The 26317-nt window shown below is 38.2% G+C and overlaps 2 protein-coding genes across 2 annotated transcripts in view; both read left to right on the forward strand.

The window, feature by feature from the left end:
- On the forward strand, positions 1-25958 carry LOC109928836 (alpha-1-antiproteinase-like). The gene is made up of 5 exons (XM_020528766.2): positions 1-69; positions 5716-6376; positions 14892-15165; positions 15297-15447; positions 23833-25958. Exons 2-5 carry the CDS (start codon positions 5740-5742, stop codon positions 24019-24021), a joined length of 1251 nt encoding a protein of 416 aa, XP_020384355.2. The 5' UTR covers positions 1-69; positions 5716-5739; the 3' UTR covers positions 24022-25958.
- The window catches only part of LOC109928837 (FA complementation group M), a 102825-nt gene continuing 102348 nt past the window's right edge, over positions 25841-26317 (forward strand). The window contains exon 1 of the mRNA XM_048600081.1: positions 25841-25855. Within this exon, the coding sequence (XP_048456038.1) occupies positions 25841-25855 (15 nt within the window). The remainder of the gene's footprint in view (positions 25856-26317) is intronic.

Consider the following 26317-nt stretch of genomic DNA (forward strand, 5'->3'; position numbering starts at 1 on the left):
AACAATATCTCATAAATTGTGGATTGCTTTGAGCAGAGAACAGCGAATAAATAGGTCCTGAAACAATTGGTAAGTTGTTCAGTAAATCATTTTGCAGAATATTGTGATGCATTTTCGTAAGACAGGAAACAATTAATGAACAACTTTGTAATGAATGTTGTTACATTTTATGTGTTCTTATGTCCTTAGTCAAAAAGAAAAAGGAGTCCTATGTAAGGTTTAAAAAGCTAAAGACAGAGCCCTTGAAGAATACGAAGATAGCAGGAAAGAACTCAAACAGCAAATTAGGAGTGCTAAAAAGGGCCATGAAATGTCTATGGCAAATAGGATCAAGGAAAATTCCAAGGCATTTAAGGAGCAAGTGGGTAGCTGGGGAAGGGGTAGATCCACTCAAGGACAAAGGATGGAATTTATGAATGCAGCCAGAGAAAGTCGGTGAGATCTTTAACGGATATTTTGCATCAGTATTCACAAAGGAGAATAGCATGGTGGATGTTGATATTCTAGGGCATCTCGACATAAAAAAGGAGGAGGTTTTGGGTGTCTTGAAAAGCATTAAGGTAGACGAGTCCCCAGGATCTGCTTGGATCTATCCCAGAATGCAGAGGGAGGCAGGTGAGGAAATTTCTGGGGCCTTGTACAAACTCCTTGTATCCTCTTTAGTTACAGGGAGGCGGTAAAGGACTGGAGAATAGACAATGTTTTTCCTTTGTTTAAGAAGGGCAACAGGGATAATTGGGGAAATTACAGGCCAGTGGGCCTTACATCAATGGTAGGGAAATTATTGAAGAAGATTCTTAGGGAAAAGATTCGGAGAAATATGGACTTATTAGCAATAAGCAACATGACTTTGTGAGGGGAAGGTCATGTCTCATAAATGTGATTAAGTTTTTTGAGGAAGTGACAAAGATGTTTGATGTGGACAGCTAGTAGATGTTATCCACATGGATTTTAGCAAGCCCTTTGACAAGGTTCTTCATGGCAGGCTGATACAAAAGATAAAATCACATAGGATCCACAGTGAGCTGGTAAGATGGATACAGAACTGGCTTAGTCACAGAAGACAGAGAGTAGCAGTGGAAGAGTATTTTTCAGATTGGTGTTCTGTGACCAGTGGTGTTTGGCGGAGGGGGAAATGATTTGGCGGAGAATATAGGTAGCCTGATTAATAACTTTGTAGACGTCACAAATATTGGGGGAGCTGTAGATAGTGAGGGGGATTGCCAGAGGATACAGCAGGTTATAGATAGTCTGGAGATTTGAACAGAGAAATGGAATATGGAGTTTAATCCGGACAAATACAAGGTGATGCATTTTGGAAGATCTAATGCAGGACAGAAATGTATAGTAAATGGCAGACCTCCTAGTAGCATTAACATACAGAGGGATCTAGGCAACACAAGTGGATAAGGTGTTCAAGAAGGCATATAGCATGTTTGCCTTCATTTGCCAAGACATAAGGCATAAAAATTTACAAGTCATGTTGAAGCTTTATAGAACTTTAGGTTATAGAAGTTTAGTTAGGCCACAGCTGGAATATTGTGTACAGTTCTAGTTTCCACACTACCAGAACGATGTGGAGGCTTTGAAGAGGGTACAGAAATGGTTTACCAGGATGTTGCCTGCTTTGTAAGATATTAGCTAGGAGGAGACTGGACAAACTTGGATATTTTTTATTTGAACATCAAAGGATGAGGGGTGACTTGATAGATGTTTACAAAAATATGAGATGCATGGCAAGAATGCTTAGTCAGAGTCTTATGCCCAGGGGAGAAATGTCAATTACTAGGGGACATAGGTTTAGGGTAAAAGGGGTCAAGTTTAAAGGAGTTGACAGAGGAAGGGCTTTACACAGAGGATGGTAAGTGCTTGGAATACACTGCCGGATGAGGTAGTGGAGGCTGATACAACAGCAATGTTTAAGAGACACCTTGATACATATATGAATAGGCAGGGAATAGAGGGATAGGGACAGCATACAGGCAAGAGGCTTTTAGTTTAGAAAGACATCAGATGTCAGCACAGTCTTGGTGGGCCAAAGGGCCCACTTCTGTTTTTACTGTTCTTTGTTATTTTTTTCTGATTTTGAATGAGCTAACTTTTTTTATACTGTAAAATTAATATTTTCTTCGCTGAACTCAGGGTTTACTTTGAAGAATGCAGAAAATTCCAGAAGAAATGTTCACATATAAAATATTAGTTAATCGCCATTAACTGAAATAATATCAAGAAGCCCTAAAAGTTACATCAGATCTATCTCCACAGAATGGAGAATGGAGTGATTCCTTTGTCCCATGCTCCAAGTTGTTACTTTAATTGAATATATCAGTGTGAAAGAATTGCAAATTTGCAATTTGACAAACAAGTTTGTTTCCATTGAGATTTGAAGTTAAATCTTTGAACTCAAGAATCGTTTCATCAACTTCATAGTTTTGTTATTTATGTCTTTCTTTCACAGCTCGTGATGGATTCAGAAGAATTTGAATATTTTCTTTTGGTGAAATAATTGTGTTTGTCTGGAGTTTTGTACTGGCAGGGAGCACTGTGGGAGCAACATGCCCACCATATTATAGTCGCCCTCGGTCATGGAGTGCAGAATCCTACATAGTGGGCAGATTTTTTGGAGAGGAACAATGCCAATTAGTTTGAGTTCTTGGTATATGTGTAGGTATTAAAAGTTTAGCCCACAGCGTTGCGAAAATCGTGAGCTGATAAGAGGACAATCAAGTATTTGTGACAATGGTAAATAATAGATGGCAAACAGATATTAATGGGATTGGGAAATAACAGAAAAAGGTGAGTAAATTAGAATATGTGAATTTAATGTCAATAAATGCAAAATATCTAAACTAAAACCAGAGCATGCTGGAGAAACTCAGCAAGTATAGCAGCATCTGTGGAGAGCGTTAATGTTTTGAGTACAGTGTGTTTCTTCTTCAGATAAGTTTAGGTTCAAAAAAAAGAGAAGGAAAGGACGATTAAACAGAAAGGAAAAAGGAGGCAGCAACATAAAATAAGAAAAAAAATTAATTTATTTTAATTTAACAATTCTAACATCTCTTAAAATAATTCAGAACCAAAAAGGAATGCAACTCCACATTTATAATGTTTCACTTTCTGGGTGAGAAAAGTTAATTGACAGTCGTTAGCAATTGCTTTAATATTTCAAGGGACTTATCTTGTTATTAAAGTTAACTACTTGTGCTGCATTAAAATGGATAATTAAGATTTACATCATTAATACATTCTTTTTGAACAGGATAGATTTACATGTACATATTAATCAATTAAAACCTTCTAACTGATTAAATATTTAACAGCATCTTATGTTTGTTTAGTACATACTTATAAGTGGTGTGACCTTTTAATCTTTTACTTATAAATTCTGTGTGTGATACTACCTCTCTCACTAACGCCTGAAGAAGGAGTAAGACTCCGAAAGCTGCAACTTCAAGAAAATCACAGGGATATAAAGTGGGAGGTGCTGTTTATGTAAGCCAGGACAAGTGGCACAAAGTGTTCAACAACTTCAGTTAATTTGAAATTCGTAAAGATTTATTCCTTCCCGCAAGTAACAGTTTGTTTTAAGCTTTAATAATGGCATGTGTAGCTCACACTATTATTTTTTCAGCAAATTGTGACTCAATATTTTTGCAAAGAAAAGCTTTGTCCCTGTATTATTTTCTATCTCTATTCTCTCTATCTCTAATTAGTAGCTAAGGATAATAATGTGCAACTGTTGAAGAACGTGGAATGCTGTGGGGTTGTATGAACCACAACAGCCATTAATGTAATTGAGTAAGTTTTGCTCTGCTGTTCTATTGTGTGTAGAATACACCCTCTATCATTTGTTTCTTCAACTGTTGGTTGATCTTATTTAAAACAAGGTCAACTTTACTTAAAATTAGCAAAGGTGCTTCAATAGTCTGCCATTATTGTGGTGCAGATACCACTGAAAATGCTGTTGTGAGTGACTTACGACATTACATAACCAACATCATTTTTATGTTGCTCAATAAAAATGTTGAACAGTTAATTATCATGAATTGGCCTCCATTAAACTGGTGGGAGCGGATTGACGTTTCTGTTCCTAAATAATGGTTGAAATGACTTTTTTAAGTATGTAATTTAGATTATTCATCATATATTCATGGATCACACAACCTTATTAAAAACCAAGTATTATATCAGAAATAGTACCCAGACTGCAGATTGTTTCGGAAGTTGAAGACAAAAGCCACTACATGCAGTGTCCTCTGCGTATGTTGTGTAGTAAATTGTGCTGTAAATTTGTTACTGAAGAACAAGGTACCTTTATGGTGTTTGTCAACAATATCACCATCTTAGTAATTTCCTTGCTATTTGTCCATTGCTAGTGAGGCAGATCAGGTGGACTTGCAAGAGAGTGCCAAAAGACAGTTGTTGAAAAGTAGGCCTCTGATAGTGGTTTGGAGGAAATATAAACAACAGGCAATCTAATGTCGGGGGGAATGCCATGATGTGGAGGTGCCGTTGTTGGACTGGGATGGACAAGGTCAGAAATCACACAACACCGGGTTATAGTCCAACAGGTTTATTTGAAAACACAAGCTTTCGGAGTCTTACTCCTTCTTCAGGCGTTAGTGAGAGAGGTAGTATCACACACAGAATTTATAAGTAAAAGATTAAAGGGTCACACCACTTATAAGTATGTACTAAACAAACATAAGATGCTGTTTAATATTTAATCAGTTAAAGGTTTTAATTGATTAATATGTACATGTAAATCTATCCTGTTCAAAAAGAATGTACTAATGATGTAAATATAGTGTCAGGATAGCAGTACAACTTGAAGAGCAGTGTGCGACTGAAGCTGAGAATGATTGCAAAATAAAAAAGAGTGATTTAAAACGTAGAATGATAGTTGAAAAATATTGATAATGGACTTTTAAACAATTCTAAAATGGATGGGACCAACATCTTCGGGGAAGCTGATAATGCTGGAGATTTTAAGAATGTGTGATTCCAAATTATTTCTGAATCCTTACAGAACTCTCCCAGTAGAGGTCCTTTCAACCACATAATGGCTGCCAACAATTGAATTCTAAGTGGACAGATATTCCAATTTCTCAATCTTCTTAAATAATGCATTACAGTAAATGTTGAAAGTTCCTGCATCACTAGTAGATGGTTATATTCCACTAATATACAGTAGAAAATTGTGGGCATGCTGTCCATAATTTTCCATCCACTGAAACCATACCAGTATGTACCGCCTGAGGCCAAACTGATGTGAGGGAGTTTAGTAAAATTTACACAAAAATGTAGATATAACATTACACTCCGAACTGTTTGGAAATCTGAGGAATAATTCAATATTCCTACACGTGCAGAAACTTATTTATTTGACCGAGGTCTTGGTCATCTGACCTAATCCCCTCTTATTTGGCTCATGTCATACTTGTTCATAACACCGTGAAATGCTTGGTAGGTTTTACTATGTTAGTGCACTATATAAATGCACTTATTATCCTTGTTGGTGCATTATTCTTAACAGAAAAGTTGAAATTGCATTTGCAGAAACCTGGGAAGAGATGACTTCCCAACATTTCAACATTGTAAATTACAACATGGAGAATGCAGGGAGTAGGATTTGCCTAAGAAGGAGTAATTTATAAAGGTGATGGGAGAAGAAATGTACTTTGAAATATTCAACTGTTCTTCTATTGAAAACAGGATTCAAGAGAATTGACAGAAACCATGCTCCCTTCAGTAATTTTGCTGTTAGTCGTTACCCTATTCACTGGAATAGACGTTTCTGCAATGAAGAAGAAACGGCATGATAACCATGAAGAAGACCTTCAAAATCATGGGCAAGAATCTGATATGGCAATGATTTCTTCTGCAAACACTGATTTTGCTTTTGAGCTCTACAAAGAAATTGCTAACCAAAGTACTTCCAATATTTTCTTCTCCCCTCTGAGTATTTCCACCGCTTTAGCCCTGTTGTCACTTGGAACCAGATCTGTGACACGGGAACAGCTGTTCAAGGGACTTCACCTCAATAATATGACAGAGGAAAGAATAAATGAAATGAACAGAGGCTACAAACAACTCTTACAATCCCTGACGGCAGAACAAAATGAGCTTCAGCTATTAATGGGAAACTCTCTTCATATTCAAAAAGGCTATGATGTGTTGCCAAGCTTTCTGAATGAGTCCAAGAAGTTTTACAATGCTGAGGTGTTTTCTCTAGACTTTAATCTGGATCCTGAAAATGCCAGGCTACGATTGAATGATTATGTGAAAAAGATGACAAAAGGGAAAATTAAAGACATGTTTGACACAATTGACCCTTCAACCAAACTAATGCTAATTAACTACATCTTTTTTAAAGGTAAATCAATTTTTATTGTTGAATGTTTTGCATGTTATACATCAACTATTATAAAAAATATGATTGCAGTCTGAAAATAGTCAAACACCATTGTTGATATTTTTCAAGATATAAAAATCTGTTTTAATCATTTTGATAGAATTTCTTCTCCTTTACAAATGTAAACAGATATCAATAATTTTATTTAAGTATGTATTATGAAAGCTTTAACTAACAACATCAACTATTTCATTTTACATTTTATTTCTGTGAAATTGGGCTTTATCATCATGTAACATTGATATAAAGGCTGATTGGAAGACCCCCTTTTCTAATTTCATGACAAACTAAAGGGCAATCAACCTCAAAAACACTTAGATTACTTGTTGAAGATGGCATTGACATTAAAAATGCAGTTCAAATGAAATAAGATAAAATGAAAAGCAAGATGTTTGAAGAGCTCAGAATCTCAAAAACCACAGAATTGCTACCGTGCAGAAGGAGGCCATTCTGTCTGTTGTCCCTCCAGACAAACATCATTATCTAATGTCAATCTCCTGCCTTTTCCCCATACCTGTGTACACTATCCAGATGATCATCCAATGCCCTCTTAAATGCTTCAATCCTATGACAGTTCCAGGAAGTGCATTCCATACCTTAACTGCTCACTGTGTGAAAAGTTTCTTATCACCTTGTCTTCTTTTGCGCATCACTTGAAATCTATGCCTTCTTATTCTTGTTCTTTTCATGAGCAGGAATGCCTTCTCCCTACCTACGCCATCCAGCCCACTCATGATTTTGAAAGTCTCCATTAATCTCCTCTCAACCTTCTTCTGTCCAAACAGAAGAGTCCCGACTTATTCAAGCTAGTGTCATTCTTGGAGCCATTTGTGTAGATTGCTTCTGCACTCTCTCCAATACATTCACATCTTTCTTATGATGTGGCACCCACAACTGTATACAAAAATCCAATTAACGTCTAACAAGTGTCTTACACAAATGCAACATCACCACTTTATTCCTGTACTCTATATCCCTATTAATAAAGCTGAGGACACTGTCTACTTTATTAACTGCTCTCTCCATCAGTACTGGCAATGACCTCTGCACATATGCACCCAGGTCTCTCTGGTCCTGAACCCCCTTTAGAGTTGCTCGCTCTATGTGATATTGTTTTTCAAAGTTCCTCCCACCAAAGTGCACCACTCACATTAGACCACAAGAGAAGAAGGCCATTCAACACAAGCATGATTATTCTGATAATCCTTAGCTCCACTTTCCTGGCTTTTCTTCATCACCCTTGGTTATCTTACAAACTAAAAATCTGTCTATCTCTGCATGAATATACTTATTGACTCAACCTCAACAACCCTCTGTAGTAAAGAATTCTGCAGATTCACAACTCTCTGAGAGAATAAATCCCTTCTCATCTGTCTTGAAATGTGCAACACCTCATTCTAAGAGTATGCCCTCTTGTCCTAGATTTTCCCATAAGGGGAAACAATCTTTCTGCATCTACTCTGTCAAGTCTCCTAAGAATCTTGTACAGACCCAATCTACTCAATCACTTCTCATAAGACAGTCCCTCCATACCTGGTATCAGCTAAATGAACATTCACTGGACTGCCTCCAATTTTTCCTTTACTTAAAAGGGGCCTAAAACTGTTCATTGTATTCTAGCTGTGGTCTGACCAATGCCTTGTCGTTTTAGGAAAACACGTCTACTTACATATTCCATTTGCCTTCCCTATTACCTGCTGAACTTGGATGCTAGTTTTTTTGTGATTCTTGGACAGGGAGTCCCAAGCTCTCTCCTATTGCTTTCTGCAGTCTTTCTCCATTTAAATAATATTCAGCTCTGCTATTCTTCCAGCCATAGTGCAAACCTCCCATATTATATTCCATCTTCCAATTTTTGTCAACTCACTTAACCTGCCCACATCCCTCTGCAGACTGTCATCCTCACCACTTACCTATTTTCGTCTCATCCACAAACAATGGTACATTCACTTTCCTCATCTAAGTCATTAATATATGTTGTAAATAATTGTGGTCCCAACACTGATCCCCACAGCACTCCATGAGTTAGAGGTTGCCACCCTGAAAATTCCCCTCTTATCCCAACTTTATGTTCTATTCGTTAGCCAATCCTCTATCCATGTGAATATACTACCCCCATCACCATACGATATTATCTTATGAAGCAACCTAATGTTTAGCACCTTATCAAACGCCTTCTGAAAATCCAAATCACATCCATTGCTTCCCCTTTATCGATCCTACTTGATACTTTCTCAAAGAATGTACTAAATTTGTAAGTCATGATTTCCCCTTCATGAAGCTAAGATGACTATGCTTAATCTTACTGTGTAATTCAAAATGCTCTGCTCTTGCAGTCTCTGACACTTTCCCAATAATAGTAATTAAGCTAACTAGCCTATATAGTTCCTGACTTCTGCCTCCTTCAATTTGTAAATAAAATAAAACTGGCATATTTCTAACCTTCTGGGACTTATCAGAATCAAAAGATTCCAAGAGGTTTACCACTATCTCTGTAGCTATTTGCTTCAATATCCTTAGTTACATCCCATCAGGACTTATCAGTCTTAATCCCCATTAGTTTCCCCTAGCACTCTTTTCTCCAGTGATAGTGTACTTATTTCCACTCCTCCTTTTGCTCCTTGAATATTTAGTAATTTTGGGATGTTATTAGTGTCTTCTGATGTCAAGACTGATGCAATGTATTTATTCAACTTCTTTGCCATTTTCTGGTTTCTCATTATTATTTCCCCAACCTTATTCTCTAAAGGGGCCTATGTTCACCTTAACTTCTCTCTTCCTTTTTATATATGTAAAGTAGCTTTTAGTATGCATTTGATATTCCTTTCAAGTTTATCCTAAAAGTTTACTTTCTTCCTCTCTTTGTTACCTTTTGTTGGTTTTTACAACTTCCCCAATCCTCCAGCTTACCACTAATCTTTGCCACATTAGATGTTACTTTTTTCCTTTCTATTTTGTTTAAAGCCCTCTTCATAGCTCTTGTTATCTGATTCGCCAGGCCACTATTTGCAGCACAGACCAAGTGAAGCCCAATCCACCAGAACTGTCCCCTTAGTATTGGTACCAGTGTCTCATGGGCTGAAGGCTATTCTATCCACACTAATCTTTGAGCCATGCATTTAACTCCTTGACTTTATCTACTATATGTCAATTTGTTTGGGGTTCAGGTAGTAATCCAGAGATTATTACTTTGGAGATGCTGCCGTTTAAAATTTAGCTCTTGCCTTTCAGTAAAATCTACTTTGCTAATAATTTACATAAATGTACAAAACTACAAATATGTGGTGTTCTTTGAATCACAAGAGCAATTTTTGATCCACATCTTCTGAAAATTTATTCATAAAACCTGAATTAAAACAAAGATTGAACAGTAACTTTTACATAGGAAGTTAGAATTTGGAAATCCTGCTGAATACTAGCTGCAGAAGGGTCTGTAAACATTTGGAAAGAGCCATGAAATCATTGCTTGGAAAATAGAAATATTGAAAGGCATGAGAAACAAATAGGAAACAAGTAGAATGATGGCTCAGATTGTAAAAAGCACTACAGCAAAGGAAGATTGCTATTAGAAGAAAGCCATAGCAATGGCTTAGTTTTGAAACATACTGGCAAAACACTAACAAATACACAACGGATCAAATGGTGTTTTTCTATATTGTAATGGCTTTACACATAATAGATAGTGTCATTCTGCTGTTCATCTTCAAGGTCAAATTCTACCCTATTCTGTCCAGCATGGTACGCCATTATTTGATTTGCATGTTCTGGGGCAAATATTGCAGCATAACAACTAATGTAAGGGACTAGACATCTAGGCTTATGAAACAATGGACACTACAATCAGATTGTTTGTCACTTATTCTGAAGTTTGTTGCTCTATTTCTTTTTGAAGAAAAGTCCTCTCTACTCTAAAAATCCCAAAATTATAAAATAAGATAGCATTGAATGAGACAGCATTAAGTTTTTCAAAGAGCAATCCAGTTAAACCCACTTTTCCTCCAATGCCCCTTTATTTTTCTTTCAAATTATATTTAAACCCCCTTGGATAGCTACTGTTGAATCTATTTTCACCACCCTATCATGCAGAGAATTCCCTATCTTAACTATTTGCTGCATAAAAAAATCTTTTCCTGATCTCACTTCTGATTTTTTAACCAATGACCTTGAATTCATGCCCTTCATCCATTGGAAACAGTTTCCCTTTGTTACTCTAGTTAAACCCTTCATGACTTCAAAAACTTCTGTCAAATCTTCTGCGAGCCTTCTCTGTTCTCAGTAGAATACCCCAGCTCCTATAGTCAATCCAAATAACTGTAATCCCTCAGTCTTGAAATCATTCTGTTTCCTGTAATTTATTTCCTCTCTTCATTTCCCCAGATTAGCAGTTCTGGCTCTATGCCATCATATTTGCTTTTCCATGGCCTGCCACATTCAATGTACTTTAATCTTGTCAAATAAAGGGTTGCCCTGCTTTTCCCACTTATTGTAATTAATAGTTAATATTAACTCTTTAGAGAGAATTTTCCATAGAATTCCTACAGTGTTGAAACAGGCCATTTGGCCCAACAAGTCCACACTGACCCTCTGAAGACCATCCCACCCAGACCCATCACCCTACCTTATCCCTGTACCTCTGCATTTTCCGTGGCTAATGCAACAAACCTATACATCCTTGAATGCTATGGATAATTTAGCATGTCCAATCCACCTAACTTGCGCATCTTTGGACTGTGGGAGGAAACCAGAGCACCTGGCGGAAACTTACGCAGACACGGGGAGAACATGCAAACTCCACACAGACAGTCACCAGAGGGTGGAATCAAACCCGTGAGGCAGCAGTGCTAACCGCTCAGCCATTGTGCCACCCCAAGAATTTTACCACAGCAGAAGAGCTTTCTGTTATTCTGATAATGTTTGTAAGTATTCTATAATGGCTGTAACTGCTGTATTTTAACAGGAAACCCCAAAATTTGAAAGATGCAATACTTTGATTGTAAAATTGCAGGTTTACTACCAGAATTCAACCTGTTAACAGCAACACACCAAAGGGCTGAAATTCCCAGGTTCCTGCTGTGTTGCTAGAAGATTTGGCTAACCGGAAACTCTGTCACCTGAGGTAGGCAGGATAGCTGCCTATCTAATGGTTGGAGCCATCAACGTAATTTGTTTTTGCAAAAGTCTTAGGAGACCATCAGTGATACCCAACCCACTAGAGGCTGGAAATGTCAGCGATATTGTCATGCTTTTCCAACAAAGTAGAGAAGGATTGATTAGGGTCTCACTGTGCAACAGCCACTCAACTCCTCAGCTCTCAAAAGTGACAATCCAGCCATTCTTTTTCAGTGGAAAATCCTCTTCACCCTCCACTCCTGAAATGAGTTACCTTTTGGAGCTTTTAACAGACCCCTCATGATGATACAGGGTCTCAAAAGACATTAAGTTTTTTAAGTCTAATGGTGGACTTTCCACAGGCAAATACAGGAGCTCCCTAAGACTCAATAGTCAGAGGGAAATTGAGGAGAAAATATGTAGAGAGATCTCAGACATCTCTAAGAATAATAGGGTTGTAACAGTAGGGTATTTTAATTTTCCAAACATTGTCTGGGACTGCCACAATGTTAGAAGTTTGGATTGTGAGGAATTTATAAATGTGTTCAAGGAAATTTTCTTCATCAATATCTAAATTTTTCTAATAGAGAAAGAACAAAACTTGATCTTCTCTTGGGAAATAAGGCAGGGCAAGTCACTGAAGTGTTAGTACGTGAACTCTTTGGGACTAGTGATCATAATTTTATTAGTTATAAAATAGTTGTGGAATTTTAAGTTCTCAATTAGAGTAAGGCAAGTGTTAATGGTATGTGACAGGAACTATCAAAATTTGATTGGAGTAGACTGTTTGCAGATAAAGGAATGACTGACAAGAGCTCAGAGGCATTATGTTCCTGTTAGACTGAAAGGTAAGACTTAAATTTAGGGAATAATGAATGAATAAAGATATTGAAGTTCTAGTCAAGAATGAAACAAGAATCATATATTAGAGATAGACAGCAGGGATTAAATAAATCTCTTAAAGAGTATAAAGAGTGTAGGGGCATTCTTAAAAGGGAAACCAAGAAGGCGAACAGGGGATATGAGATAGCCTTGACAGATGAGATTAAGGATAATCCAAAGAGATTCTACAAAATCTACAAAGATTCTACAAAAGGGCAAAAGAGCAACTAGACAGAGAGTTGGACCTCTTAAAGATCAAAGAGATCATCTTTATGTTGAACCTCAGGAGATGGGAGAGATGATAAATGAATATTTTATATCAGTTTTTACTGTGGAGAAAGAAATGGAGGCTAGAGAACTCAGGGAAAAAAATACTGATGTTTTGAAAACAGTTCATATCAGAGAAAAGGAAGTGTTGGAGGTCTTTGAAAACATAAAGTTGGATCAATCGCCAGGACCTGATCAAATGTATTCCAGGACATTGTGCGAAGTTAGGGAGGAAACTGTGGTGCCCAAGCAGAAATATTTGTATCATCTATAATCACAGGTGAGGTGCCAGAGTACTGGAGGGTGGCTAATATTGTGCCTTTATTTAAGAAAATCTATTAGGAGAAGCCTGGGAACTACAGACCTGTGAGTCTCACATCAGTGACATGTAATTTGTTGGAGGTGATTCTGAAAGATAAGATTTACATGTATTTGGAGAGGCAAGGAATGATTAGGGATGGTCAGCATAGTTTTGTGCATTGGAAAGCATATCTCACAAACTTGATTGAGTTTTTTGAGGAAGTAACCAAAAAAGAATGATGATGGCAGAATGGTAGATGCTGTTTATTTGGACTTTAGTAAAGCCTTTAATGAGGTTCTGCATGGTAGACCGATTAATAGAATTAGATCACATGTGATTCAGGGTGAACTTGCCAATTGGATACAGATTGGTTTTACAGTTGGAGATAGAGAGTGGTGGCAGAGGGTTGTTTTTCAAACTGGAGGCCTGTGACCAGCGGTGTTTGACAGGGGTCAGTACTGGGTCCACTTTTGTTTGTCATTTATAGGAATGATTTGAATGAGAATGTAGGAGACATGGTTAATAAGTTTGCGGATGACACCAAAATTGGTGGTATAGTGGATGGTGAAGAAAGCTATCTACAATTACAAAGAGATCTTCATTAATTGGATCAATGGGCTGAGGAGCAGCATCTGGAGTTTAATTTGGATAAATGTGGGGTATTGGTAAAACAAACAATGGCAGGACTTATACAATAAATGGTAGGGCCTTGGGTAGTGTAGTAGAACAGAGAGACCTAGGGGTTCAGGTACATATTTCTTTGAAATTTGCATTGCAGGTAGACAGGGTGGTTAAGAAGGCGTTTACCACTCTTGCCTTCATTGCTTAGGCCTTTGAGTAAAGGAGTTGCAATGTCATGTTGAGGCTGTACAGGACATTGGAGAGGCCTCTTCTGGAGTGCTATGCACAGTTCTGGTCGCCCTGTTATAGGAAGGATATTATTAATCTGGAGAGGGTTCAGAAAAGATTTACCAGGATGTTGCTGGGAATGGAGGGTTTGCGTTATAAAAATAGGCTTGATAGGCTGGGACTCTTGTCATTGAAGTGCAGGGATTGAGGGGTGACCTTATAGGAGTTTATAAAATCATGAGGGGCATATATAAGGTGAATAGTTAGGGTGGGGGAGTTCAAAGGAAGGGGGCATATTTTTTAAGCTGAGAGGAGAAAGTTTTAGAAAGGACATGAGGGGCAACTTTTTTTACACAGAGAGTGGTTAGTACATAGAATGAACTGCCAGAGAAAGTGATGGATGCAGGTACAGTTACAATGCTTAAAAGACATTTGAATAAGTACATGAATAGGAAAGGTTTGGAGGGATATGGGCCAAATGCAGGCTAGTGGGACCAGTTTAGTTTGGGAACATGGTCAGCACGGACCGGTTGGAGCAAAGGGTCTGTTTCCATGCTGTATGAAATGACAGGCAGAAGATCACCCATAATCTATTTTAATGAAATTTCCTAGCTTCTTTTCCAGGGAACAGAATCCTGATGGAACCACATTTTGCTCCATTATCCACCACCCACAATTTCAATGTAATGGGCCAGTGCAGAATTTCAAGCTCCAAGTTCTATTAATATCACAACTGAGTTCTGAGACCCTTTGATAGAAGAAAGCTAAAGCAGAGCTGGTGCAAAAAAGTGACCATTTGCTGACAAATTATAGAGACAAGCTTTAGCAAGACTCCATTAGAACATTCATCCCTCATGTTCCATCTACATGGGATATGGCACCACCTGGTGTAACTGACAATGTGCTCTGGCTGTCAACTTAATAGATTTAACCCCCTGTAGTCCACAAGTGTGTCCTAGCTCTGTAACAAGATTCTCACACATGCTTTCCACTTACAACTATTCTTTCTGAATTAATCTGTAGGAATTATCTATGGCTGAATTACTCTGTCAAATTTATGTCCAACAGGAAAATGGAAGAAACCATTTGATCCAGCACATACTCAAGAAACATTGTTTAGTGTGAACAAAACCACAAAAGTACCTGTTCAAATGATGCACCAAACCAACGCATTCAGTAAGATATCTGACTACAATCTTTTCAGTAATGTAATAAAACTTCCTTACCTTGGAAATGCATCGATGATCGCCATCTTGCCTGCAGACGGGAAACTAGAACATGTGGAACAAAATCTTTCCCATGAAAAATTTGAAGAATGGGTCCAAGAACTTGCTTACCACAAGTAATTAAAATTTCATCCCAATCAGTTTAAATATGTGAAGTATTTTTGATATTTATACTAGTACCTGTCCTTTTGTATAAAAAATGATTTTTGTTTGCTTTCCCCCATTATTTCAAAATTTTGTTGAGCAGGCAACAATGTATCCTCCACTTTCCAAAAGTGTCACTGTCATTGTCATATGAGATGAAAAATATCCTCGCTGAAATGGGTCTGAGAGATTTGTTTACACCTGAGGCCAACTTGTTTGGGATAAGTGAAAGTGAAAATCTGAAAGTTTCACAGGTAAGTTCATTATGATGAAAGTATTTTCTACTATGCTGGAAGATGCCCATTTGTGACAAATGTATGTGTAAATTAATTAAAATGGTATTAAGAACATTTCTGCCAATTTCGGCTTTTGTTATCTAAATGAAATCAAGCCACTGAATGCATTTGACATTTTGGAAGGTCAGGTAGTCAGGAAAAGATGATAAGGTTGCTGTTCTAATTAAGGCTGACATTAGTACAATACTGAGAGATGACATTAGTTCTAAAGATCAAGATGTAGAATCAATTTAGTAGAAATAAAAAATAGCAAAGGAAAAAAATTACTAGTGGAAGGAATTTATGCACACCACCCCCCCCTCCACCTTACAGAAGCTGCACTATTTGACAGAGTATGTGAGAAGAAACAAGGATAACTTGTAACAAGGATACCAAAATAATCTTGGATGATTTAAATCTACATATAGATTGTACAAATCTGATTGGAAAACGATGTCTTGGAAAACGATGATGAGTTCATAGAGTGCATTTAGGACAGTTTCTTAAAGCAACATGTTCTAGAGCATGTTATTATAGACCTGGTAATGCACAAGGTGATTGGATTGTTTAATGACCTTACGTAAAGAAGCTTTTAGGTATCAGTGATCAAAACACGTGAATTTCGCATTCAGGTTGAGGATGAACAGTGAGGTTCTAAGACCAGTGTTTTAAACTTAACTCAAGGGAATAATCAGACTATGAAGATTGAGTTGGCTAAAATGAACTGAGAAATTTGAAATGTAGAAACAGAGAAAATAAGGGCAGGAGTAGGCCATTCGGCCCTTCGAGCTTGCACCACCATTCAATCACAAGAACACAAGAACACAAGAACTAGGAGCAGGAGTAGGCCGTCTGGCCCTTTGAGCCTGCTCTGCCATTCAATAAGATCATGGCTGATCCTTTCGTGGACTCAGATCCACTTACCCGCGTTTTCACCGTATCCCTTAATTCCTTTAATGTTCAAAAAAAATCTACCTTTTTTTTAAAAGCGTTTACTGAAGTAGCGTCAACTACTTCACTGGGCAAGGAATTCCACAGATTAACAACCCTCTGGGTGAAGAAATTCCTTCTCAGTTCAGTCCTAAATCTGCTCCCTCTAATCTTGAGGCTATGCCCTCTTGTCCTAGCTTCACCTGCTAGTGGAAACATCCTCTCTACTTCTATCTTATCTATTCCCTTCATAATTTTATATGTTTCTATAAGATCCCCCCTCAATCTTCTGAATTCCAATGAATATAATCCCAATCTACTCAGTCTCTCCTCATAAGCCAACCCCCTCAACTCCGGAATCAACCTAGTGAACCTCCTTTGCACCTCCTCCAGTGCCAGTACATCCTTTCTCAAGTAAGGAGAACAAAACTGCACACAGTACTCCAGGTGTGGCCTCACCAGCACCTTGTACAGCTGCAACATAACCTCTCTGCTTTTTATTTCAATCCCTTTAGCAATGAAGGACTAAATTCCATTTGCCTTCCTAATTACTTGTTGTACCTGCAGACCTACCTTCTGTCATTCATGCACAAGGACACCCAGGTCCCTCTGCATAGTAGCATGGTGCAAATTTTTACCATTCAAGTAATAATCCTTTTTACTATTACTCCTACCAAAATCTGATCATGGCTGATTGTACAATTTCAGTATTCCTGCTTTCTCTCCATACCCCTTGATCCTTTCAGCCACAAGGTCCATGTCAAGCTCCCTCTTGAATATGTGTAGTAAACTGGCCCCAACAGCTTTCTGTGGTAGAATTCCACTGGTTCACAACTCTTTGAGTGAAGAAATTCTTCCTCATCTCGGTCCTGAATGGCTTACCCCTTATTTTTAGAATGTGAACACTTGTCCTGGACTTTCCCAACATTGGAAACATTCTTTCCACATCTCGCCTGTCCACTCCCATCAGGATTTTATATGTTTCTATGAGACTCCCCCCTCATTCTTCTAAATTCTAGCAAACACAAGCCCAGTTGATCCAGTCTTTCTCATATGTCAGTCTGACACCGCGAGAATCAGTCTGGTGAACCTTTGTCGGACTCCCTCAATAGCAAGAATGTCCTTCTTCAGACTATGAGACTAAAATTGCACACAGTACTCAAGGTGTAGCCTCACCAAGACATTCCTATTCCCGTACTCAAATCCTCTTGCTATGAAAGAGAGCATGCCATTAGCTTTCTTCACTGCCTGCTGCACCTGCATGCCAACCTTAAGCGACTGTTCAACCACGAACCATCAACCAGTCTTGTTGCACCTCATCTTTTCCTAAACTGCCACCATTCACATAACAATCTGCCTTCCCGTTTTTGCCACCAAAGTGCATGACCTCACATTTATCCACATTACATTGCATTTGCCAAGTATTTGCCCACGCAGCCAGCCTGCCTTAGTCACACTGCAGCCTCTTAGCATCCTCCTCACAGCACATTCTGCCACCCAGCTAATGTCATCTGCAAATTTGGAGATATGGCATTCAATTCCTTCATCCAAATGGTTAATGTATATTGTGAACAGCTGAGATTGCAGTACTGAACCCTGTTGCACCACACTTATCACTGCCTGCCACTCTGAAAAGAACTCATTTATTCCAACTTTCTGCTTCCTGTCTGCCAAACAGTTCTCTATCCACACCTACACATTACGTTTGATACCATGAGCTTTAATTTTGCATGCTAATCTCCTGTGTGCTATGTTGTCTAAAGCCTTTTCAAGGTCCAGATATACAACACCCACTGATTCACTCTCATCCATCCTACTGGTCACGTCCTCAAAAAAATTCCAGAAGATTTGTCAAGCATGATTTCCCTTTAGTGAATCCATGCTGACTTGTCACCACTTTCCAAATACTCAATTATTACATGCTTAATAATTGACTCCAGCATTTTCCCCACCAGTGATGTCAGGCTAACTGGCCTATAATTCCCCATTTTCCCTCTCCCTTTTTAAAAAGTGGCATTACATTAGCCACCCTCCAGTCCATTGGAACTCTTCCAGAGTCTATAGAATGCTGGAAATGATTACCAATGCATCCATTATTTCTATGGCCACTTCCTTAAGTGCTTTGGGGTGCAGAGCATTAGGCTCTGGGAAGTTATCAGGTTTTAATTTCATCAATTTTCCAAATCCATCTCCTGACTAATAAAGATTTCTTTCAGTTCCTCCTTCATGCTTGACGCTCTGTCTCCTAGCATTTCCGAAAGGCTATTTGTGTCCTCCTTTAGTGAAGACAGATCCAAAGTATTTGTTCAACTGCTCTGCCCCCTCCTTGTTGTCCGTTATGAATTCACCTGATTCTAACTGTAAAAGACCTCCATTTGTCTTCTCCAGTCTTTTTGTCTTCACATATCTATAGAAGATTTTGTAGTCAGTTTTTATGTTTTCTGCAAGCTTACTGTCATTTTCTACTTTCCCCTTCTGAATTAAACCCTTTGTCCTCCCCTACTGAATTCTAAATTTTTCTCAGTCCTCAGTTTTGCTTCATTTTCTGGTCAATTTATATGCTTCCTCTTTGGCTTTAACACTATCCCTGATTTCCCTAGTTAGCCATGGTTAAGCCACCTTCCCCGTTTTACTCTTATGCCAGACAGGGATGTACAACTGTTGAAGTTCACCCATATGTACTTTAAATGTCTGCCATTGCCTATCGACCACCAACACCTTAAGTATCCTTGGCTAGTTTATCCTAGCCAACGCATGCCTCATACCATCAAAATTGGCTTCCTTTAAGTTCAGGACCCTAGTCTAAAATTAAGTCAGTAAAGATGCAGTGGCAAACACTTAAAGAGATACTTCATAACTTTTAACAAAAATGTATTCAAGTGAGAAACAAAGTGTCTGGGTGAATCCTCTTCAGGCATTGGGGGTCTTTTCAGCTCACTGGAGAGCTGCTGAGACCCATGCTGGATCTTCCAGAGGAGGCCAAATAAATTAAAAGTTATCAGGCAGTCGAAAGGCTACCAAGGGCCATCACCTGGAAACAGGTTTCGGCATGGAAGCCTCATCTAGTGACAACTGCCAGTCAAACAGAGAGCTCTTGCACTCAATATCACCGCTTCAGAGGCTATGGCTGCTGCAACAAGTCCACTCCCCAAAATCTCAAAATCATGAGCACTGAGGAGAAAAGCGAATGATGTGGGGAGTAGTTGTCAAGCTTGGAATCATTGGGCAAGGGAGCTTGAAGGAAAGGCAGGGGTTTGGCTCAGTGAAGTTTTTACCCATTGTTCAGACTCCTGAACAGGTACGGCTTGTCTTTGATTAAGGTACTGTTTACAGTGAAAAGCTTTCTGCAGGAAGGCAGTAGCTGAGATTGCCATTGGGCAACTGGCCTACTATCTGTTGGTTAGTCCCAGAAGAACTTGGCTGAGGCCCTTAGGTGGTTATTAATTGGCAATTAAAGGGCCTCAATTGGTAGTGTGGCAGGATGGCCAACTATGAACTTTCCCACCAAGAACTTAATTCTTGTGAAGGTGGGAAGGGTATGAGATTTAAATGCATCACCAGTTTGCCATATTCAGACTACAGTTTGAGGTAGGTCAAATAATCAGACAGAATTTTTTAGAAAGCAACAAAGAATGGCTAAACAAAAGGAAGAAATTAGAGTATAACAGAAAGCTATTTAAAACATAGAAACAGATAGCAAGTGTTTCAACAAGAAATTGAAAAGGGGAAGAGTAACTAAAGTGAACATTGTTCCTCTAGAGAGTGTGTCTGGGGAATTAATAATGAGAAATGAGAAAATGGTGGAAGCAGTTAACAGATATTGTGTGTTTTCACAAAGTAGAAACAAATAGTATCCTATGAATTCATATACATTAAAAGGTGAAAAGAGAAAAGGAACCTAAAGAGTTACACACATCAAGAAAGAGTATTGAAAAAAGTATTGGAACTGAATGTTGATAAAATCTGGAGACCTGATGGCCTACATTCAAGGGTCTACTAAGATAGTAAGTGTAATTTTCCCAAGTTCCCTACATTCTAGAAAGGTTCCATCAGACTCGGAAATAATCTATACAAGAAAGGATGGACACAGCCAACAGGAAATCACAGGCGAGTTAGCGTAATTGCTATCACAGGTGAAAAAGCTAGATTTTATTGTTTGGGCAGTTATAGTAGGGTATTTAAAAAGTCTTAATGGATCATGCAGAGTTAACATGGATTTGGGAAAAAGGAATTGGATTTGATTAATTAGTTCTCTGAGGAATTAATAAGTAATGTGTGTAAAGGGAAGCCGATTCCTGGGGTGTGGCTTTTTAAAGGAGTGTTCACTGGTTGGTGAGTTCTAACTATCGTGGGTGGATATATTCTCTCCTTGTCCTGATTCTGTTGGACTCTCAGCTCCTGGGTTGGGCATGTCTGTAAATGGCCCAGCTGAGGCTGGGCTGGTGGAGTTACTACCTGCAAGTGGGCTGAGTCTGGGCTGATGGATGTATTGGGACTCCTCCAATGAGTGGCTGTTGCGTTTTGTGGCTGTTCAGAGCCTTAATGAGACTGCATATGGAGTACTGTATACAGAACTAATCACTGTACTTATGGAAGGATGTTAATGCTTTGGAAGCAGTTCAGTGAATGTTTACTAGATGAACACCGAGATGAGCAGACTGCCTTGTGAGGAAAGGCTACACAGGCCAGAACTGTATCCTCTTGGTTTAGAAGAATCACAGGTGACTTAAATGAAACATGTAAGATGCTGAGGGTACTCGACTGATTGGATGTGGAAAGGGTGTTTCCTCTTGTTGGAGAACCCCACTCCAGGGGTAAACCTAAGGGATTGCCATTTAACACAAGTAAAGAAAAACATTTTCCCAAAGTTAGTTTTGGAATTCCTGTCCTCAAAACCCAGCAGCTGCAAAATCTTTAAATATTTTTAAGGTAGTGATATATAGTGGTAGATTTATTCTTTATTACCAAGGGAATGAAAAATTATCAGAAGTTTGCATGAATGTAGAGTTGAGGCTCAAATCAGATCAGCCGTGATCTTATTGAATAGCAGAGCAGATTCCAAGAATTGACAGGTCTTTTGTACCTTGTTTAGTTTTTCTGTAGATGTGCTTTTACTTGGATTCCCAAAAGGCATTTGATAAGGTGCCATATCAAAGGTTACTGTACAAAATAAGATGTCATGTTGCAGCCAGTAATACTATAATATGGATAGAGGAATGGTTACTGAACTAAATAAAAGGAGTAGAGATGGGTGTGTAATTGTCAGGTTGACAAGCTGTAATTAGTGGGACACCATAGGAATTAGTGATGGAGCTTCAACTATTTACAATGATTTGAATGTAGGGGCAGAATACATGGCTGCTAAATTTAAAACTGACATTAAAAGAAGTAGAGTAAGTTGTGAAGAGGACGTAAGCCTACAAAGGGATGTAGGTAGGTTAAGTGAGTGGACAATGTTTTAGCAATGGATGGAATGTGGGAAAATGTAAGCTTTTGTAGGATAAATATCCAACTAATGTATCTTATGAATGAAGAGAAATGCAGAACTTTGAAATTCTGAGGAATTCCTGCTCTGGTACAGAGGTCATATGATGTCAGCGTGCAAGTACAGCAAGTGATTGGAAAACAAATGGAATGTTGTTTATTGCCAGGGAATATAAATATATGGAGGCTCTTCGACCAGTTTTAAAAGGCATTATGGAAACCACTTCTGGAATACTGTGTCGTGTTTTGGTTTCACATTTGTGTTTTGAGAGAATATAATTGTGTTGGAGGCATTTCAGAGAAGGTTCACTTAACTGACACCTAGAATGCAGAAGTTATTCTGAGGAAAGATTACACTGTTTGGGCTTGTATCTGTTGAATTTTAGAGAGTGTGAGCTGGCCTTATTGAAGCATGTAACAAATTAGCTATGATTTTTGAAAAAATAGTCAAGCAGGCTTCAGGAGCTGAATATCTAACTCCTGCTCATGGTTCATGTGTACAAACACTTGTAGTCTGGACAATTTTCTGGCTGTTGGTTCAATTAGATGATTTGATAAGTGTTCCTCTGAAATCCACAACAGTAGTGGTTGTCAGTTAAGGAAGAGTGTACTCCCACTGAAGTTGGAAGCTTTCCATCAATTAAATGCCACGAGTGGTAAGAAATCAAGAGAAACATAAAATTTACAACACACATTGAGGCTGTTCAAACTACAATGTCTGTGTTGGCTGGCAAAAGCTTTAAGCCTAATTCAATTTTCCAGCTCTTAGTTCATATTACTGCCTTTGTATTGACATTGCAACTGCTTTTCCAAACTTTGAAATCTTCGAAACGTGCTAAGGATTTCATCATCCATCATATCAAAGCTGTAAGTTCCTTCTCCCAAGCATCCTGAGTGAAGAAAATTCTCCTCAATTCTCCTGTAATCCTTCTGCCAATTACATTTTTGTCTCTCCTTATTGATGTCTCTGCTAAAGGAATTTGATCCTTTATCAACTCCATCTAGGCCCCTTATAGTTTTATAAATCTTAATCAAATATTGCCTCAACCTCCAGCATTGCAAAGAAAGTTCAAACTTTCCTCAAAGTTAAAACCCTCCATTCTTAACAACATCCTCTTCTATTCTGTCTTGAGTGTTCTAGCCGGGAATTTCTCATGACCATAAGAGGAGCAGTGAGCACACTGCATTATATTTCAATAAGATTTCCTTTCATTCTTCTAAACCTGACCGACTGCAAATCCAAACTACTCAACCAAACCTCATAAGAAAATCCCTCCGTATTTGGACATAGTGAACCTTTGCTGGACTGTCTCCAATCCCTGTCTACCATTCCTTAAATAAGGGGACCAAAGCTGTTCGCAGTATTCCAGGTGTGGTCTGACTAATGCCAAACACAGTTTCAGCAACACCTCCCTAAACATAAGAGATTCATAGTGGACTTGACAGTGCAGATGCAGAAAGGTTGTTTTCCCATTTGGAGAGTCTAAGACTGGAGGACATAATCTCAGAATAAGGGGTAGGCCATTTAAGGCAGAAATTTGGAGGAGTTTTTTCTCCTAGAGAGTAGTGAATCTGAGGAATTCTTTACCACATAGATCTGTGGAGGCTGCATCATTAAGTATATTGAAGACTGAGATATCATTTTAATCAATAATGGAATCAGAGGTTATAAGGAAAAGGCAGGAAAGGGGATTTGAGGTTTACCAGGTAAGCCATGATCTTGTTGAATAATGCAGCAGACTTGATGGGCTGAATGGCCTGCTTTATTCCCATGAGTTATGATGTGAAGATTTGAGATTGCAAATGGGCTGAAAGGTCCGCTATATTTTTAAGCTTAATGGTTGTAAGAAGCTGAATACCAATAATCTTTTAAAACTTCTTTCAATGATAATTGTTTACAATGCAATTGGAAAATGTGACCTTCAGCTTTATTTATTTTTGGTTCTTAAGGTTTCTCATAAGGCAGTGCTGGATATTGATGAGAAATCCACTGAGGCAGCTGGAGCTACTGGAGTAGGTATTATTCCATTGTCATTGCCACTTATATTGGAATTTAATCGACCGTTCATTTTGATTATCTATGAGGAAAACACAAACAACATACTCTTTCTTGGAAGAATAAAAGACCCATCCAAGTAACTTTTTGCTCAGAAAATTAATACGCACATCAAAGAAATCAGGACACACCTCAATTCTAAAGCTTGAAATGATAGACATATGTAATCAACCCAATATTATTATGCATCAATATCATAATTATTTTGATTTTTTTACAGCAATAAGTGGCAATACATAGCAGATCGATCAGTATTTATCTTCATCACAGAAAACTGAAAGTTAGGCAAACATATTACTGTGGTGGGGGTTTGGTGGTTTAATGATAATGTCACTGGACTAGTAGCTTAAAATCCCAAGATAATGCTTTGGCCACTTGGGTTTAACTCCAACCACAGCAGCTAGTGAAATTTAAATTCAATGCATACAATTGGAATGTGAAGCTAGCCTGGTAATGGTAACCATGAAACTATCATTTATTTCTGTAAAAACCCATTTGGTTCACTAATGCCTTTTCCTTACTCAGACTACCCTATGTGTCAATCCAGATCCACAGCAAATGTAGTTGATCTTAAATGCCATAGCAAACCATTCAGTTCAAGGTCACTTGTTGATGGGAATAAATGCAATCCTTTCCAGTCATGTACACATCCCATGCAAGAATAAAGAAAGAAAAATAAGAGTGAACAATTGGTGGTCCAATCACACATTTAACAGGCAAACTGTTTAATAGAGAAGCAGAAAATGCTGCAAAAATAAAGCTCTCAGGACCCAAGGGTCAGTTAGTTTGTTGAACCAGTTGAATTGTGTACCATCTAGATATCAACATCACTCTTCCTTTGTCACATGTTATGATACCAACCGTTGATAGCGTGAGAATAGGGCAAAGAATTGTCACTAATTCTCTTTTTTGTGCTGAGTCAAAGGGCTTATCTGATTAGCAGTAGAAGAGGATAAACCACTATTGAGTCTTAATGAGAAGCGACACTTATCTGACAACAAGACGTAATTTATTGTATGATAATAAGTGCAAGTTGCTGCATCAGAAGCCAGAGATGACATTTCTGTCTCCATTGGGATATGACACAGCATAAGGCCAACACGCACAAAGAAAACTCTTCTAAATTTCTTACTCAATATAGAAAGGATCAAACAAGAAAAATGCAAGAATATTGGAGAAATGGGAAGGGAATAATAAATAAACAAGCAGATAAAGGAGGGATGAAATGTGACCAGAAAATGCTGGAAAGGTTCCGTAGATTTACAGGTAGTTCTGCTCTAACGTGTGTTTTGTTAACGCAAATTGGTTGAATAGTGGACCCTGTTCGGATAACATCAGCTTTCTGCTCTACAGGTTTCTATAGCAATTTCCCTATAACACAATCTTCTATTGTGCAAGGTTACATAAGAAAGCAACTATCATGTTATAGGAGAACTATCTGTGCTGGTGTTAAAAGAACTAGAACAGATCAATGTAAATCATCGAACTCTATTATGGCTAAATGTCTGCGCTCAAAACAACAATTCACTGCTCTCTTCCTGAATGCCAAGGGACTCTCATATAATTCTAATATGCCATGCTGCAAAGTGATGAATAATAGTGCTGTAATTTCTAAAATTAATTTTAAGACTGTAGTAATCCAAAAAGTCCGGGAAAATGATAAAAAACTGCAAAGGTGCAGTGTATTATTCTTTCCCTTTTCCTCTTTTCTGTAATACTGATCACCAAAAATTAGACTACTTGCACTCAAAATAAATGTTTAAATCTTGAGGCATAAAAATCTATTAATTTTACCTTGTAAAACAGATTGCAAAAATGTGTATTTCTTTAGCTTTCCCCACTGGAGCCACAACAAAATAATTTGACTTTATTGTGAATTTTTATGCTTTGGTACAGTGGTTGATGCTCAGGAGGAAGGTACAGTACTATTTTTGACTGAATTAAGCTGTAATTTAATGATTCAACTTGTTTCAGCCACCAATAATGTTTAATTTGTGTTCAATAAATGAAATGATCTTTATTCACACTGTCTTCCAATTACTTGGATAAATGACACACTGTTTCAGTCATCTACAGTATGTTCCAGCAGCACAAAATTATTAAAAATGAATAAAAACAAAGAAATAGACCTGCTTTTGGATAGTGCCTATCAGGACCTTGGGATGTGGTTGAGCACTTTACAGCCGATTAGTACATTTAAAATATGTAATTACTGTTGTAATGCAGAAAACATAACTGACAGTTTGATTCTGCACAACAAAGACCTTACATATCATTGACAACAAGGTGCAGGGCTGGATGAACACAGCAGGCCAAGCAGCATCATAGGAGCAGAGAGGCTGACGTTTCGGGCCTAGACCCTTCATCTAGGCCCGAAAC

Source organism: Rhincodon typus, chromosome 8 (genome assembly GCF_021869965.1).
Source record: "Rhincodon typus isolate 14 chromosome 8, sRhiTyp1.1, whole genome shotgun sequence".
NCBI classification, from domain to species: Eukaryota; Metazoa; Chordata; class Chondrichthyes; order Orectolobiformes; family Rhincodontidae; genus Rhincodon; species Rhincodon typus.

Coding starts and splice junctions, on each gene's coding strand:
- LOC109928836 (XM_020528766.2), top strand. CDS start 5,740: ATGCTCCCTTCAGTAATTTTGCTGTTAGTCGTTACCCTATTCACTGGA. Junction 15,166..15,296: donor CAAGAACTTGCTTACCACAA/GTAATTAAAATT, acceptor TTTGTTGAGCAG/GCAACAATGTATCCTCCACT. Junction 15,448..23,832: donor AAAATCTGAAAGTTTCACAG/GTAAGTTCATTA, acceptor TTGGTTCTTAAG/GTTTCTCATAAGGCAGTGCT.